Here is a 12,040-nt window from a genome sequence, read left to right as displayed (position 1 = left end):
GTCCCTTGTCAGGCCAACCAATTGAGCAATGCCCCCCAACACTCAAAGTGGATAATGACAGACTAGCAAGAGGCTCAGCTATTTGGTCCCATCTTCCCCTGTGCCCTGACAGTTACTTTTCTTTCTCTCACTCACAGTATGCAACTGATTATAAAATGGACCCCCACAACATGAGCAATGGAAACATAACCCTTGAAAAGGTAAAGCTCTTTGTAAGATCACTTGTGATGAATACTTATAAAGTAAAGAATGCTTCTTAATTGCAGGAGCTCACACAATGTATCTTTTCCCAAGCAGGGCTGAAAAGTTTGGGGTTTGGGTGGGCTGTTCAAAGCACATGGACTTGGTTTGTTTCTTTGGTTATTTACCAACATGGCCAAAGGCTAGTGTCTGTAGCTTTGGCATCTTTAGTGGATCTACTTCATCAAATTGGAACTAACGTCCCCTCTCTTAAAATATCTATCTACACTAATAAAAGAGAAACATGCAAATTGACCGTACCTCTGCTATGCCCACCAGACAATCAGGGCGAGTATGCAAATTAACTCAACAAAGCTGGCAGCGGCCACAAAGCTGGAGCAAGCAGGAGGCTTGGGTTGCCCCCAGTGATGGAGGAAGCCAAGCTTCCCGCCGGCCCTGGCCTCTGCTCAAGGCTACAAAGTTTCAACTATAGAATATAAATAAATCCCAGATACCTGCTTCCAGCTGGCCCTGGCTTCCACTCAAGGAGGCACTGAAAAAAAGAAAAAGAAAAGAAAAAAAGGAGGGGCTGGGAGCCATCAGCCTCTCACCCAGGCTGGCCAGGCACCCCAGCGGGGACCCCCACCCTGAAGGGGGTGTGGCCAGCCTGAAAACGGCCCTCAGCCCCTCACCCAGGCTGGCTGCGCCCCCTCCAGCGGGGACCCTCACCCCATGGGGGCATGGCCAGCCTGCAAACCACCACAGGCCTCTCGCCCAGGCCACCCCATGCCCCAAGGGAGCCCCCGCCCTGATCCAGAATACCCTTCAGGGCAAACCAGCCTGCCCCCACCCATGCACCAGGCCTCTATCTATACTAATAAAAGGATAATATGCTAATTAGACTGGGAGACCTTCCAGGAGACCTTCTGGACATTCTTCTGGACAAAGCCATGGTGGTGGGGCCGAGGTAGAGGCAGTTAGAGGCCAAGAGGGGAGGGCGGTTGTGGGTGATCAGGCCATGATGGGACAGCAGTTGTGAGTGATCAGGCTGGTGGGTGGGGCCGTTGGGGGTAAGCAGACCAGCAGGGGGGCCAGTTGGGGGCAAGCAGGACGTCAGTGGGGGTCAGTTGGAGGTGATCAGGACATCGGAGGGGGCAGTTTGGAGTGAGCAGGCCAGCAGGGGGGCAGTGGAGGCAAGCAGGCCAGTGGGGAGGAAAAGTGGGGGCGAGCAGGCCAGCAGGGGGAGCAGTTGGGAGCAAGCAGGCCGACAGGGGGGGTAGTTGGGGCGAGCACACTGGCACGGGGGGAAGTTGGGAGTGATCAGGCTGGCAGGGGGGAGGCAGTTGGGGGTGAGCAGGCTGGCAGGCAGAGTGGTTAGGGGCAATCAGGCTGGCAGGCAAGCAGGCAGGTGAGCAATTAAGAGCCAGCAGTCCCGGATTGTGAGAGGGATGTCCGACTGCCGGTTTAGGCCCAATCCCTGTAAACCGGCAGTAGGACATTCTTTGAGGGGTCCCAGATTGGAGAGGGTGCAGGCCGGGCTCAGGGACCCCCCCCCCCCCCCCCGGTGCACAAATTTTGTGCACTGGGCCACTAGTATATATATAAAAGCCTAATATGCTAAGCGTCTGATCAATTGGTCAACCAGCAGGGGGCAGATGCTCCAACTGGTAAGTTAGCTTGCTGCTGGGGTCCGGCCAATCAGGACTGGGCAAGACGGGCTGGACATGCCCTGGAGCCCTCCTACGGTCCCTCCCCAGCTGGCCAACCTCCCATAGTCCCTCCCTGGCCAGCCGGCCCCCATCGGCCCTGATCAGGACTGGGCAAGATGGCCCTGATCGGCCCCGATGATTGCTGGCCAGGACGAGGGACCCTACTGGTGCACGAATTCATGCACTGGGCCTCTAGTATTTTATAACACTCTTATACTATCCTGAAATACTGTATAATTAACTAGAGGCCTGGTGCACAAAATTCGAGCACGGCTGGCGGGGTTGAGGGGGAGTCCATCAGCCCGGCCTGCACCCTTTCCAATCCGGGACCCCTCAAGGGATGTCCAACTGCCTTTTGCAATCCAGGACTGCTGGCTCCTAACCACTTGCCTGCCTGCCTGATCGCCCCTAACTGCCTCTGCCTCGCCCTGCACCCGGGACCCAGGATTTCCTCCTCTGGCCGGCCGCAGGCACCCAGGACCCGGGCCGGCTTTGCCCAGGCCAGCCGCAGCCGCAGGGGACCGCGGGGTGGGCGGCTTGTCTCTCTCCTCGGCTGCAGCCCTAGCAGCTGGCGCCCAGGACCATGGGGTGTATGGCTTGTCCCTCTCCTGAGCTGCAGGTGCAGCTGCTGGCACCCAGGACTGCGGGGCGGGCGACTTGTCCCTCTCCTGGGCCACTGCCTGGCTGGTCACCATTCCTCTCTCGCAAGCTCATTTGTGCCTGGCTGGTCCTCACTCCCCTCTCCCCAGTGTTTGAGTGTCTGAGCCATTAAGGTGGGAGGGTGTGAGGGCATGATGACCATTTGCATATTAGCTCTTTATTATATAGGACAGGTGATTTACTGTACCCCTACACATAGAACTTGTCCTAGGGGCTTAACTTACTCTAGCCATTATTCATTCACACATATATTTTGAGTACCTATTGTTTCCCAGACACTGAGCAGGAAGGGACAAGGGACCTCAAAGATTATTCAGTCCAGCCCAGAACTGTCTGGGAAGAAGCAGGTACTTTGCCTTTTTCCACACATATACCTCCTCAGGGCTGAGGGGCTCTGAGTGCTACCAGCCTTTCTGTGATTGAAGGAAAAGTTCCACTTAAAAAAGAAAGTTGAAAGCTACGAATTGAATCCAATTGATGTCATATTGCAGATGAAGAACCTGAAGCTCAGAGAAGTTATTTCATACCAGAGCTGGGACTAGAGTCAGACTAGAACTCTGGTAAAAATGCTCTTTCTGTTTTTTACCATGCTGACTGGCATGTTCCTGTTCAGAATTTCATAATGTGTTTGATGGAGTAAAATGCCTGCCTAATATGTATTTGCAGCCGTGAGATTCAGCATTACTGGAAAAATAAAGAGTACATTTTACCTTTACATTTAAAGTCAGTGATTTAGGAACGACTATCCTGAAGAGATCCATGTTAATCCTGAAAAATCTTTTGGGAAATTTGTCAGCTCGGAGGACATCCCAACAGCCTGGCAACAAAGAATTGTTGATATTTAGGAGGTGATGGTACAGGCATCGATTCTTGATCTGAAGGAACTTTTCAGCAACGAGCTCTTCTTTTAAAAGCAGCCCTTTGAAGTGACTGTCCAACCTCTACCTGAATATATCCAGTAAACGGGAGCTCACTGCTTTCTGCTTCAATCCATGCCGTCTTTGAACAGCTTTTAGAGTTAGCAACTAGGTGAAATTTTTGTTGACTTGCTGTATCCTTACACTGCATCTCCCCCTTGACTTTCCTACCCCTGGATTTGCAAAATTACTTAAGAAAATACAAACCTCTTCTCATTCTGGGCATAGTGTTTCAGCCTGGTGGAGACACGAAGCAAATACATCTTTACAATCATATGTTGTAAACCTGGACCCTATGTCCACTCTGATCCTGCAGATCCCATTTGGCACCGAGATCGAAGGGATGAACATTTTAGGATTGGTCCTTTTTGCCCTCGTGTTAGGAGTGGCCCTAAAGAAACTAGGCTCTGAAGGAGAAGAGCTCATCCGTTTCTTCAATGCCTTCAACGAGGTGACGATGGTGCTGGTGTCGTGGATTATGTGGTGAGTATTGCTGCCCTCCCCGCAGCTGCGTACCCTCCCTCTTATCTCTCCTCCATCCAGAAAAGAACCCGACTCCGCTGATCTCGGTCACCTCTGGGTCACCCCTGGGCCAGGGCTCTGTATGTGGTTGATGCACCCCCAGGTGGGTCCTGGTACAGGGTGTGATGGAGGTGGAGGCAGTTTCTCCTCCTGTCCAGGATCTCAGAGAATCAGGCATGTGCCATGGTTACCAGTTATTTCCTCAGCACCCACAGTGACCCCTTATGGTTCTATCATCAGTGATCTATTTATGGGTTTCTACCATCATCTCATATTATATGTGATGCCCATATCATCTTGTGGAGCAATGGATTCCATAAGTTTGCTATCTGTTCTGTGAAATAAGGCTTATTTATCTTAAATTGATAGACCTAAAGCTTCAGAGGGGCCCCTTACTATCGTATTTAACTACGTGGAGGACAGATTCACACATATGTAAAGTTGGAATAGTCTTTTTTTTTTTTTTTTACCTAAATGTTTCTGTAGGTAGTATCGATGAAAGTGTAATTGTTTAATACAAAATTATTAGATTGATTTTTGACTAAAAGGTACAATTTTGACCTGATCCCTCAGAAATCATATCAATTCCAGTGGCCATCCCTCGTCAGCTTCATCCTGCTGTTTCACTCAAGCCAGATTTCTGTGGATTTTAGCTTCTATCTATTCATTGTCAGGAAACTAGTTTGTCCTTTCATGCACAAAGCATTTTCCTAACTGTCAATCTTTAAACATCCCAGAACTTCTCTCTCTCAATGAACTGACGTTAGGAGAGAAGCCTGGAATTTGGTAGGAAAGTTTGGAATTGGGTGGGAGGCCAAGTCCAAAGCCTCCACTGGTGGCGTTTCTTTTGCTCAACCAACATTCCAGAGGCTGAGTCTTATCATTGCAAACATGACACTTTGTTCATATGACCGTTGTTCTGGGGAGAGAAATAGTTCCAGGAAGGAAAAAGTGTTGTCACCGCAGGTCAGGTTCTTTTCCTTTTTTTTTTTCTTTCTTTTTTTTTTTTTTTGTCTAAAATCTTCCCAAAGTTTGGATGAAAAGGAAAGACATGGTCACCATAGTGACTAGTAACCACACAGAGGTAGATCTCCTGCAGGTCCTGCCCCCTAGCCTTCACTTTTTTTCCTAATGAAGTATTACTTATGGAAAAGTACTTAAAACATGTGCACAACTTAATGAATTATCACAAAGGAAACACTCATCCAGGTCAAGAAGCAGAACTGGCCAGCACTTTCAGAGGTCCCTCTTGTCCCCCTCCCACCTGCTGCCCCCTCTCTCCACCTGAAGAAGGGTACCGAACTGACTTCTAACCCTGTAGACCTGAAAGGTCACAGGTTTGATTCCGGTAGGGGGCATGTAGGAGGCAGCCAATTGATGTTTGGTTCTTACATCGATGATTCTCTCCCTCTCCCTCTCTGTCTAAAAATCAATTTTTAAAAATCTTTTTTAAATAAATAAAATAAAATTTATCAAAAAAAAAAAAAAAAGCCAATGGTTATAAAATTCTTCCCACGGAATCATGCTTTCCAAATCACAAAGAATTTCAAACCTCACAAAAATCCCAGCTTCGTCTCAAGTCTACAAAACAGGTGTTAGTCTTCGTGTTTCTAAGCTTTCAGAACAAGCCTGAGCAAAGCCAACAGTCACACTGCGTTCCCAGAGGCTTTGATCTTGAGCAGTTCCTTGCCTTCCCACTTGGGAGTCCCTGTGGTTGGTGACATCCACCTGATAAGAACATCATATATCCCAGGGGAACGAAGCCTGGGTTCTGATCCTGACTCCATTACCCATGGAGATGTATCATGATAATTTTACTCAGTTTCACAGCCTATAAAATGGGCCCATCCCTTTCATTCTCAGAATCATCCTAGGGGGAAATGACAGCCTAGTTGAAAGTCCCCGTGTTGTGTGGGGAAGGGCCTGCATCTCCCAGCCCCTACATCACATCACTCTACTGACAAGTACCTTGTGCTCATGCCCTAGGTATGTACCTGTAGGCATCATGTTCCTGGTTGGAAGCAAGATTGTGGAAATGAAGGACATCATCAGGCTGGTGACCAGACTTGGGAAATATATCTTTACATCTATATTGGGCCATTTTATTCATGGAGGAATTGTTCTGCCACTTATTTATTTTGTTTTCACACAAAAAAACCCATTCAAGTTCCTCCTGGGCCTCCTCACACCATTTGCGACAGCATTTGCCACCTGCTCCAGGTGAGTGTGTTTTGGGTGCCCTTGATGGCTCTGAGCTGTGTTGATATGAAACCAGGTGAGCCCAATGGTAGATGCACAACTGGCACCTTAACATATTTAATTCTTTGAAAAGTCTAAATTGGTCTTATTTTTTGTATTATCAGCTCCACAGCTCTTCAGGAAATAGATTTCTGGGATTGCCAAATTGAGGAATTGCCTTGCTTCTTCTTCTGGCTCCTTGACAGTCAACCTGATCATTATTTGGGCCATAGGAACTGTGGGTCCTCACCCTAATTAGTAAGCCCTTTGCCTGAGTAAAAAAAAAAAAATGCATTGTAGGAAAGTTTCTAGAATGTTACCCATGCCTTAGAAAATAAGACCAAGGCATCAAGGTGAGGGATGCCTGCTCAGCTCTCTTGGAGTATCTAACTTAGCATAAAAGATGTGCCTGTCGTTATTGGAAATCTTTCCAAAAAAAAAAAAGGTGGGGGGCTTTCTAAATACATTAAAGAAAACTTTCTAAGGATGGCAGCACATTGTTTCACTCTCATGTTTAGCTTTTGCCTCTCTGCTGCATGCTTCCTCCCATCCTGAAGGGCTAGTCATATGACCAGGGAGTGGTGGTAAAAAGGATTAGGGAGGTGAGGATCTCTGGCTTAGACAAAAACAAGCCTACTCCTCAGCTGCGCCAGCCACCCTCCTCAAAGCCCGCAGAGGCCGCTGGAGAGGACAGGTTCCGTTTATCCTGTGAACACAGTTACTCTTTCCAAATCTCAGAGCCATTTCTGCTTCTTGGCCTAAAAGGAAAAAAGAAATCATCTTGGTTTTTTTGCCTTGTACTTTATTTTTATTTTATTTTTTTGCGGGGGGCGGGGAGGTGGTTCAAGAGAGGAGATGCACATATGGAGTCAACAGTTCTTTGTTCTCTTGAGAACCTTTTGTACCACAAGGTAAAGCGTGGTTCTTGAGAAATTTGGAACAGATGCATCCCAGTAAAGAACACAGCAGGTACATGTAGGGAGTCGGGTTTTGAATACTTCGGGAGCTGACAAAACCCCATGTTGTGACAGAAACTTTGAAACCGTTGTGATTTTCCTTTTATCCGGGGAGGGGGATAGTCAGCAGCCGGGTGGTGCTCGTGGTTGGGTTCCAGGGCCTGAGCCGAGCAATGTGTTGCCTTTGGAAGCACTGTTCTCAGGGTCGGTTGTTTCTCCATTTTCAGCTCAGCAACCCTTCCCTCCATGATGAAGTGTATCGAAGAAAACAACGGCGTAGACAAGAGGATCAGCAGGTTCATTCTCCCCATCGGGGCCACCGTGAACATGGACGGCGCGGCCATCTTCCAGTGCGTGGCCGCCGTGTTCATCGCCCAGCTCAACAACATCGAGCTGAAGGCAGGGCAGATCTTCACGATTCTGTGAGTTCATTCCTCTCTCCTAACCCTTTAGGCCTGGGTCAGAACCTGAGGGATTTCTTGTGATTTCCTTGGGAAAATCCTGATAAGTACCAATCTCGCCAGGACATGGCGTCTCCTTTATGAAATGAGCACAGTGTGAATCCATTACTTGGAGAGAGTGCATTGTCTCTCGCAGGCTCATCTGGCAGAATCTAGGGTTACGTGGTTTTCCGTTGCCACGCCATGGCTGCCATGTTCTGCATTTCTCAGTGCCCCCTCCGTGCTCTGTGTTCATGGTGACCCTGCTGTGCCATCCCTAGAGTGACAGCCACGGCGTCCAGTGTTGGAGCGGCAGGCGTGCCGGCCGGAGGGGTCCTCACCATCGCCATTATCCTGGAGGCCATTGGGCTGCCCACTCATGATCTCTCTCTGATCCTGGCTGTGGACTGGATTGTGTAAGTAGCAAGTCCTAAGGGCATCGAACAAAGGAAAGTCTGTATTGAGCTCCCTAGGGGCTTGGCACTCCGCTGGACCTGAGGCGTGTGGAGAAACTTCAGACGTGCTCCCTGCCTTGTGAAGGAGCCCACGGTTGAGCTGGCAAGACAACATTAAAGCTAGGAAAAGTTAACAACATGAGTCAGAGGCTCATGAATGGCCATGAAATATTATTACCAAGAACTTGCTTAGAGCATCCGGGAAAGCATGGGTCGCAGGCCCAGGGTGGGGGTGGGGAGGCACTAAAATCTGTGGAAGTTGTTGGTTCTGTAGGAGTCATAGCCATGGGTGCAGTGAGCCTTTGGGAATGATAGTCCTTAGCCAGAAATGCCCAAAGAGTGATTTCTGTGAGGAGAGGGAAGATGAACCCAGTTCATGGGAATGCTTTGGGCTCAGGGAGGAGGTGTGATTCGGACTGTCATCGGCAGAGCTCCTATAGACACAGAACAGTTTCTGAGTGTTGATTCCTGGAGTTACATGATACCTTTTTCAGGTAGGGGCGATCCCTATTTTATAGGGAAGGTTAGCTGAAGTACTAGTGTTGGACAGGAGAGCATATGGATAAGAAAATGAGCCTTAGAGTCCAGGGACTTGGGTTCAAATCCCAGCTTTGCCATTACCAGCTGTGTGACAGGACTGTTTGCTCACCTGTGAAATGGGAATGATCATAGAACCTACACCAGAGTTGTGGCGGAGACTGAGTTTGCAGATGTACAGCGCATGGAAGAGTCCCAGGCCTGTGGGAAAGCAGGGCACTTCCTCTGAGCTCCAGGGCGGGAGGATGGTTATCAGGCTAATCCAAGGGGAGACAGGCTTCTGGAAAGGACAGTGCTATTCTCTGTGCAGGGGTGTTAACACGGAGTGCATCTGGAGACTGACATTCAGCAGAGATGCAGTGTTGAAATGAGTAGGAGAACAACTGGACACAAAACCATATCTACTCTATCATCCATCTCGGCTCTATGTGCCTTAGATGATGGCGTCTTTATACCCAAAATGCATGCATAGAAAGAGACTGGAAGGAAACCATCAAAATGGCAGTACTGGCTCACTCAGAGCTGTGAAGTGGGGGTGACTTTTGTTTTCTACTTTATACTTATCTTCCCCGCGCCCGCCCCCCCAAGTTTTCTACAGTGAGTATCTATTACTTTCATAAGAAAAAACAATTACAAGGAAGTCAACTTAGAGTACTGAAGCCTTAAGCCCTTAGTAGCATGTACTCTGGGAAAGAGCAGGGCCCTCAGGGTCACAGCTTCCCCATGGCCCTGGCCTCTGTGGCGGGGCTGCCCCCAGGTGGCTGCCGGTGGCATTGGCTGGACTGCCTACCTTTCTTTTCCCACCAGGGACCGGACCACCACCGTGGTGAATGTGGAGGGGGACGCCCTGGGCGCGGGCATTCTCCACCACCTGAATCAGAAGGCGATGAAGAAAGGGGCGCAGGAACTGAGTGAGGTGAAAGTGGAAGCCATCCCCAACTGCAAGTCAGAGGAGGAGACGTCGCCGCTGGTGACACACCAGAACCCCGCAGGTGGCCCTGCTGCCAGCGCCGTGGAGCTGGAATCCAAGGAGTCGGTTCTGTGAGGGGGCTGGGCTGCCAGCTTGCCTGCCTGCGGTAGTGCCCACCCTGTCAGTCCAGCCACCGGACACTGGACACCGCCCACCACCCTCACCGACTTTAGCCTCCGGGCAATGCGTTGGCCCAATCACCGGTTTGAGGATCACTTCTCAGCACAGGCAGTGGGCTTCCCAGCCAGAACTGGTTCCTGAGGACTAGGGCACTGACATTCAGCTTGATCCCCGTCTAGATGCAACCACGTGCGCGCACCAGGGTCTGTCTGAAACATGCACTCGAGCTGCCGGGCTGGGGGAAACAACAGGCTCGCAGGGACCTGATGGTCAAAGCTTGGGAAAACGCAGATGTGCCCTTCACTGCACCCCGCCACTGCGTTGGGTGCTTTCCAGGCAAACTTAGGGGGTTTGCAGTCATCTGTCACATTGCCTCACCAGCCTTAATGATTGGAAAATTCCCAAATTCTTCGCCTTGAATGGAATTCGCTGAGCTAGGACTCCGGGTGTTACAGTTTGTGCTACAATTAGGTGCAGCTGGCTTCTGGTTCAAGGATTGTTGGTGGACTGGCGGTGCTGCACATTGTCAAGTTAGAAATACTCCAGACGGTGGTGGGGCTGCTGGCTTCTCTGGTCAGAGGCATTGAGTAAACAGTGTAAACGCCGCCGACATCAAAGAAAGGAGCAGGAATGCAGCCTGCAGGGGGAAGGGAAGCAACTTAACCATGACAGGATGCGCATACACAACACGTCCCCATTCTCCTCCCAGCCCTGGGGAAGTTTGCAGCTTCGTGACCTGGGCCTCTGACAACACTGTAGCTTCCTCGCCATCCACTCTGATGCAGGACCCTGGTTGGTTTCTCAATCTACTATTTTTTGTTGTTGTTAATCCTCCTAAGGATATTTCCCTCTCCGCCCTCCCCCCCCACACACACCCTCCCTATTTTTTAGAGAGAGTAGAAGGGAGGGGGAGAGATAGAGAGACACATCAATTGGTTGCCTCCCACAGGCGCCCGACTAGGGCCGGGGATCAAGCCTGCAACTGAGGTACGTGCCCTTGACCGGAATCAAACCTGGGCCCTTTCGGTCTATGGGCTGACATTCTTACCACTGAGCCAAACCGGCCAGAGATTTTTTTTTTTTTTTACCTAAGTGATACCTCTCTCCACGAAGCCCTTGGTCTCCTGGTGAAGACAGCCTTTACGAGTGGGGCTTTGCTTTCTGTGCATTAGCCACTTCCTCACGCCGCTCGTTCTCTGTGTAGTTCCTCGACAGCATCAGAGGCAGCCTCTCCTAATGTCCTCCAAGATTTCACGAATTAGCCATCTCACCTGTCATTGCATTTCCAGGTACCGACTTCCCTGTGACTCCCAGACCCAAGCACCGTTTCTGCCACCCCTCAACAGGCCATCAAAGCTCCCCAACTTTCACCCTCAGCCATTGCCTTGTTTTCCCTGTTGCTGGGGTTTCGCTGTCACCCAGGCCCTGCAGAAGGGACACACACCTTTGTGATGTGTGTCCCATTGCGATGAGTGTGGGTGGATGGGACAGAGACGGTCAAACTCCTCTATTATAAAATCAGAGGCCCGAGCCTAAGCAGAAGGGGTGGGGTGGGGAGGAGCCATGAGGCACAGAGCTGACCCAGCTCCCCCAAAATCTTTAAACCAGCTAAGCCACGCCCCTTTCCTGTGAAGCCTGGAGTGACCAGGAACTGAGCTGAGGTGTCTCAAAACCTTTACCCACCAGCTAGAGCTTGCTGATACCCTTCTGTTTTCAAAGGGGGAGACAATCACATTGATTACAAACTGCAAATGGACATTCACTGCTTCCAAGGCTATAGTATATTTTGTCTTTCCATCTTCCACAGATTTATGGCTATATGTGCACACACACACGTATGTGTGTGTAAGTATACTATATATATTGTTTGTGCTCCAAACCAAGCAAGTTTGAGTTTGCATAGAGGTGAACTAACTGCAAGTTGAATGGCTTTGGCATCCCGATTTTCCTGTTTCTACTGGTGAATTTCACAAAACAAGGACATTAGAGCTGCGCAGTGAGACCCATTGACTGCACACTGTGCTGTGCCTGGAAATGCAGTACAGAGAGTGCGAGGCCTGAAGCAGGGTTCTTCCCGATAGTGATCACGCCCCTTCCCCTGGGAGGGAGTCGGTGCTGTTTTTCTGTCTGTTTCTCCGTGCACAAGAGCAATCAGAACAGGAGTGACCTGGCTGGGAAAAATCCCACTTTCTCATTGTCTGAAGATGTCTCCCCCACGATTCTCTTGTAACTCGTCGTAAGTACTGTTCAAGTGCCGTTCATCTCTGTTTTGTATGTGTGACATTTGCCTTAAACATAGCAGTCTTCAACAATGAATACAATGTTTCTACTAGGAT

General features: G+C 49.8%; 1 protein-coding gene across 1 annotated transcript in view; it reads left to right on the top strand.

Moving 5' to 3' along the window:
- The window catches only part of SLC1A4 (solute carrier family 1 member 4), a 25,637-nt gene extending 13,597 nt beyond the window's left edge, over window positions 1–12,040 (top strand). Inside the window, exons 3-8 of the mRNA XM_080686473.1 lie at window positions 138–200; window positions 3,783–3,949; window positions 5,975–6,208; window positions 7,410–7,604; window positions 7,904–8,038; window positions 9,422–12,040. Of these exons, the coding sequence (XP_080542599.1) occupies window positions 138–200; window positions 3,783–3,949; window positions 5,975–6,208; window positions 7,410–7,604; window positions 7,904–8,038; window positions 9,422–9,659 (1,032 nt within the window). The 3' untranslated portion in view covers window positions 9,660–12,040. The remainder of the gene's footprint in view (window positions 1–137; window positions 201–3,782; window positions 3,950–5,974; window positions 6,209–7,409; window positions 7,605–7,903; window positions 8,039–9,421) is intronic.

Source organism: Plecotus auritus (genome assembly GCF_963455305.1).
Source record: "Plecotus auritus genome assembly, chromosome: 8".
NCBI classification, from domain to species: domain Eukaryota; kingdom Metazoa; phylum Chordata; class Mammalia; order Chiroptera; family Vespertilionidae; genus Plecotus; species Plecotus auritus.
The sequence above is the reverse complement of the archived record's forward strand: the minus strand, read 5'-3'. Positions and strand labels throughout refer to the sequence as shown.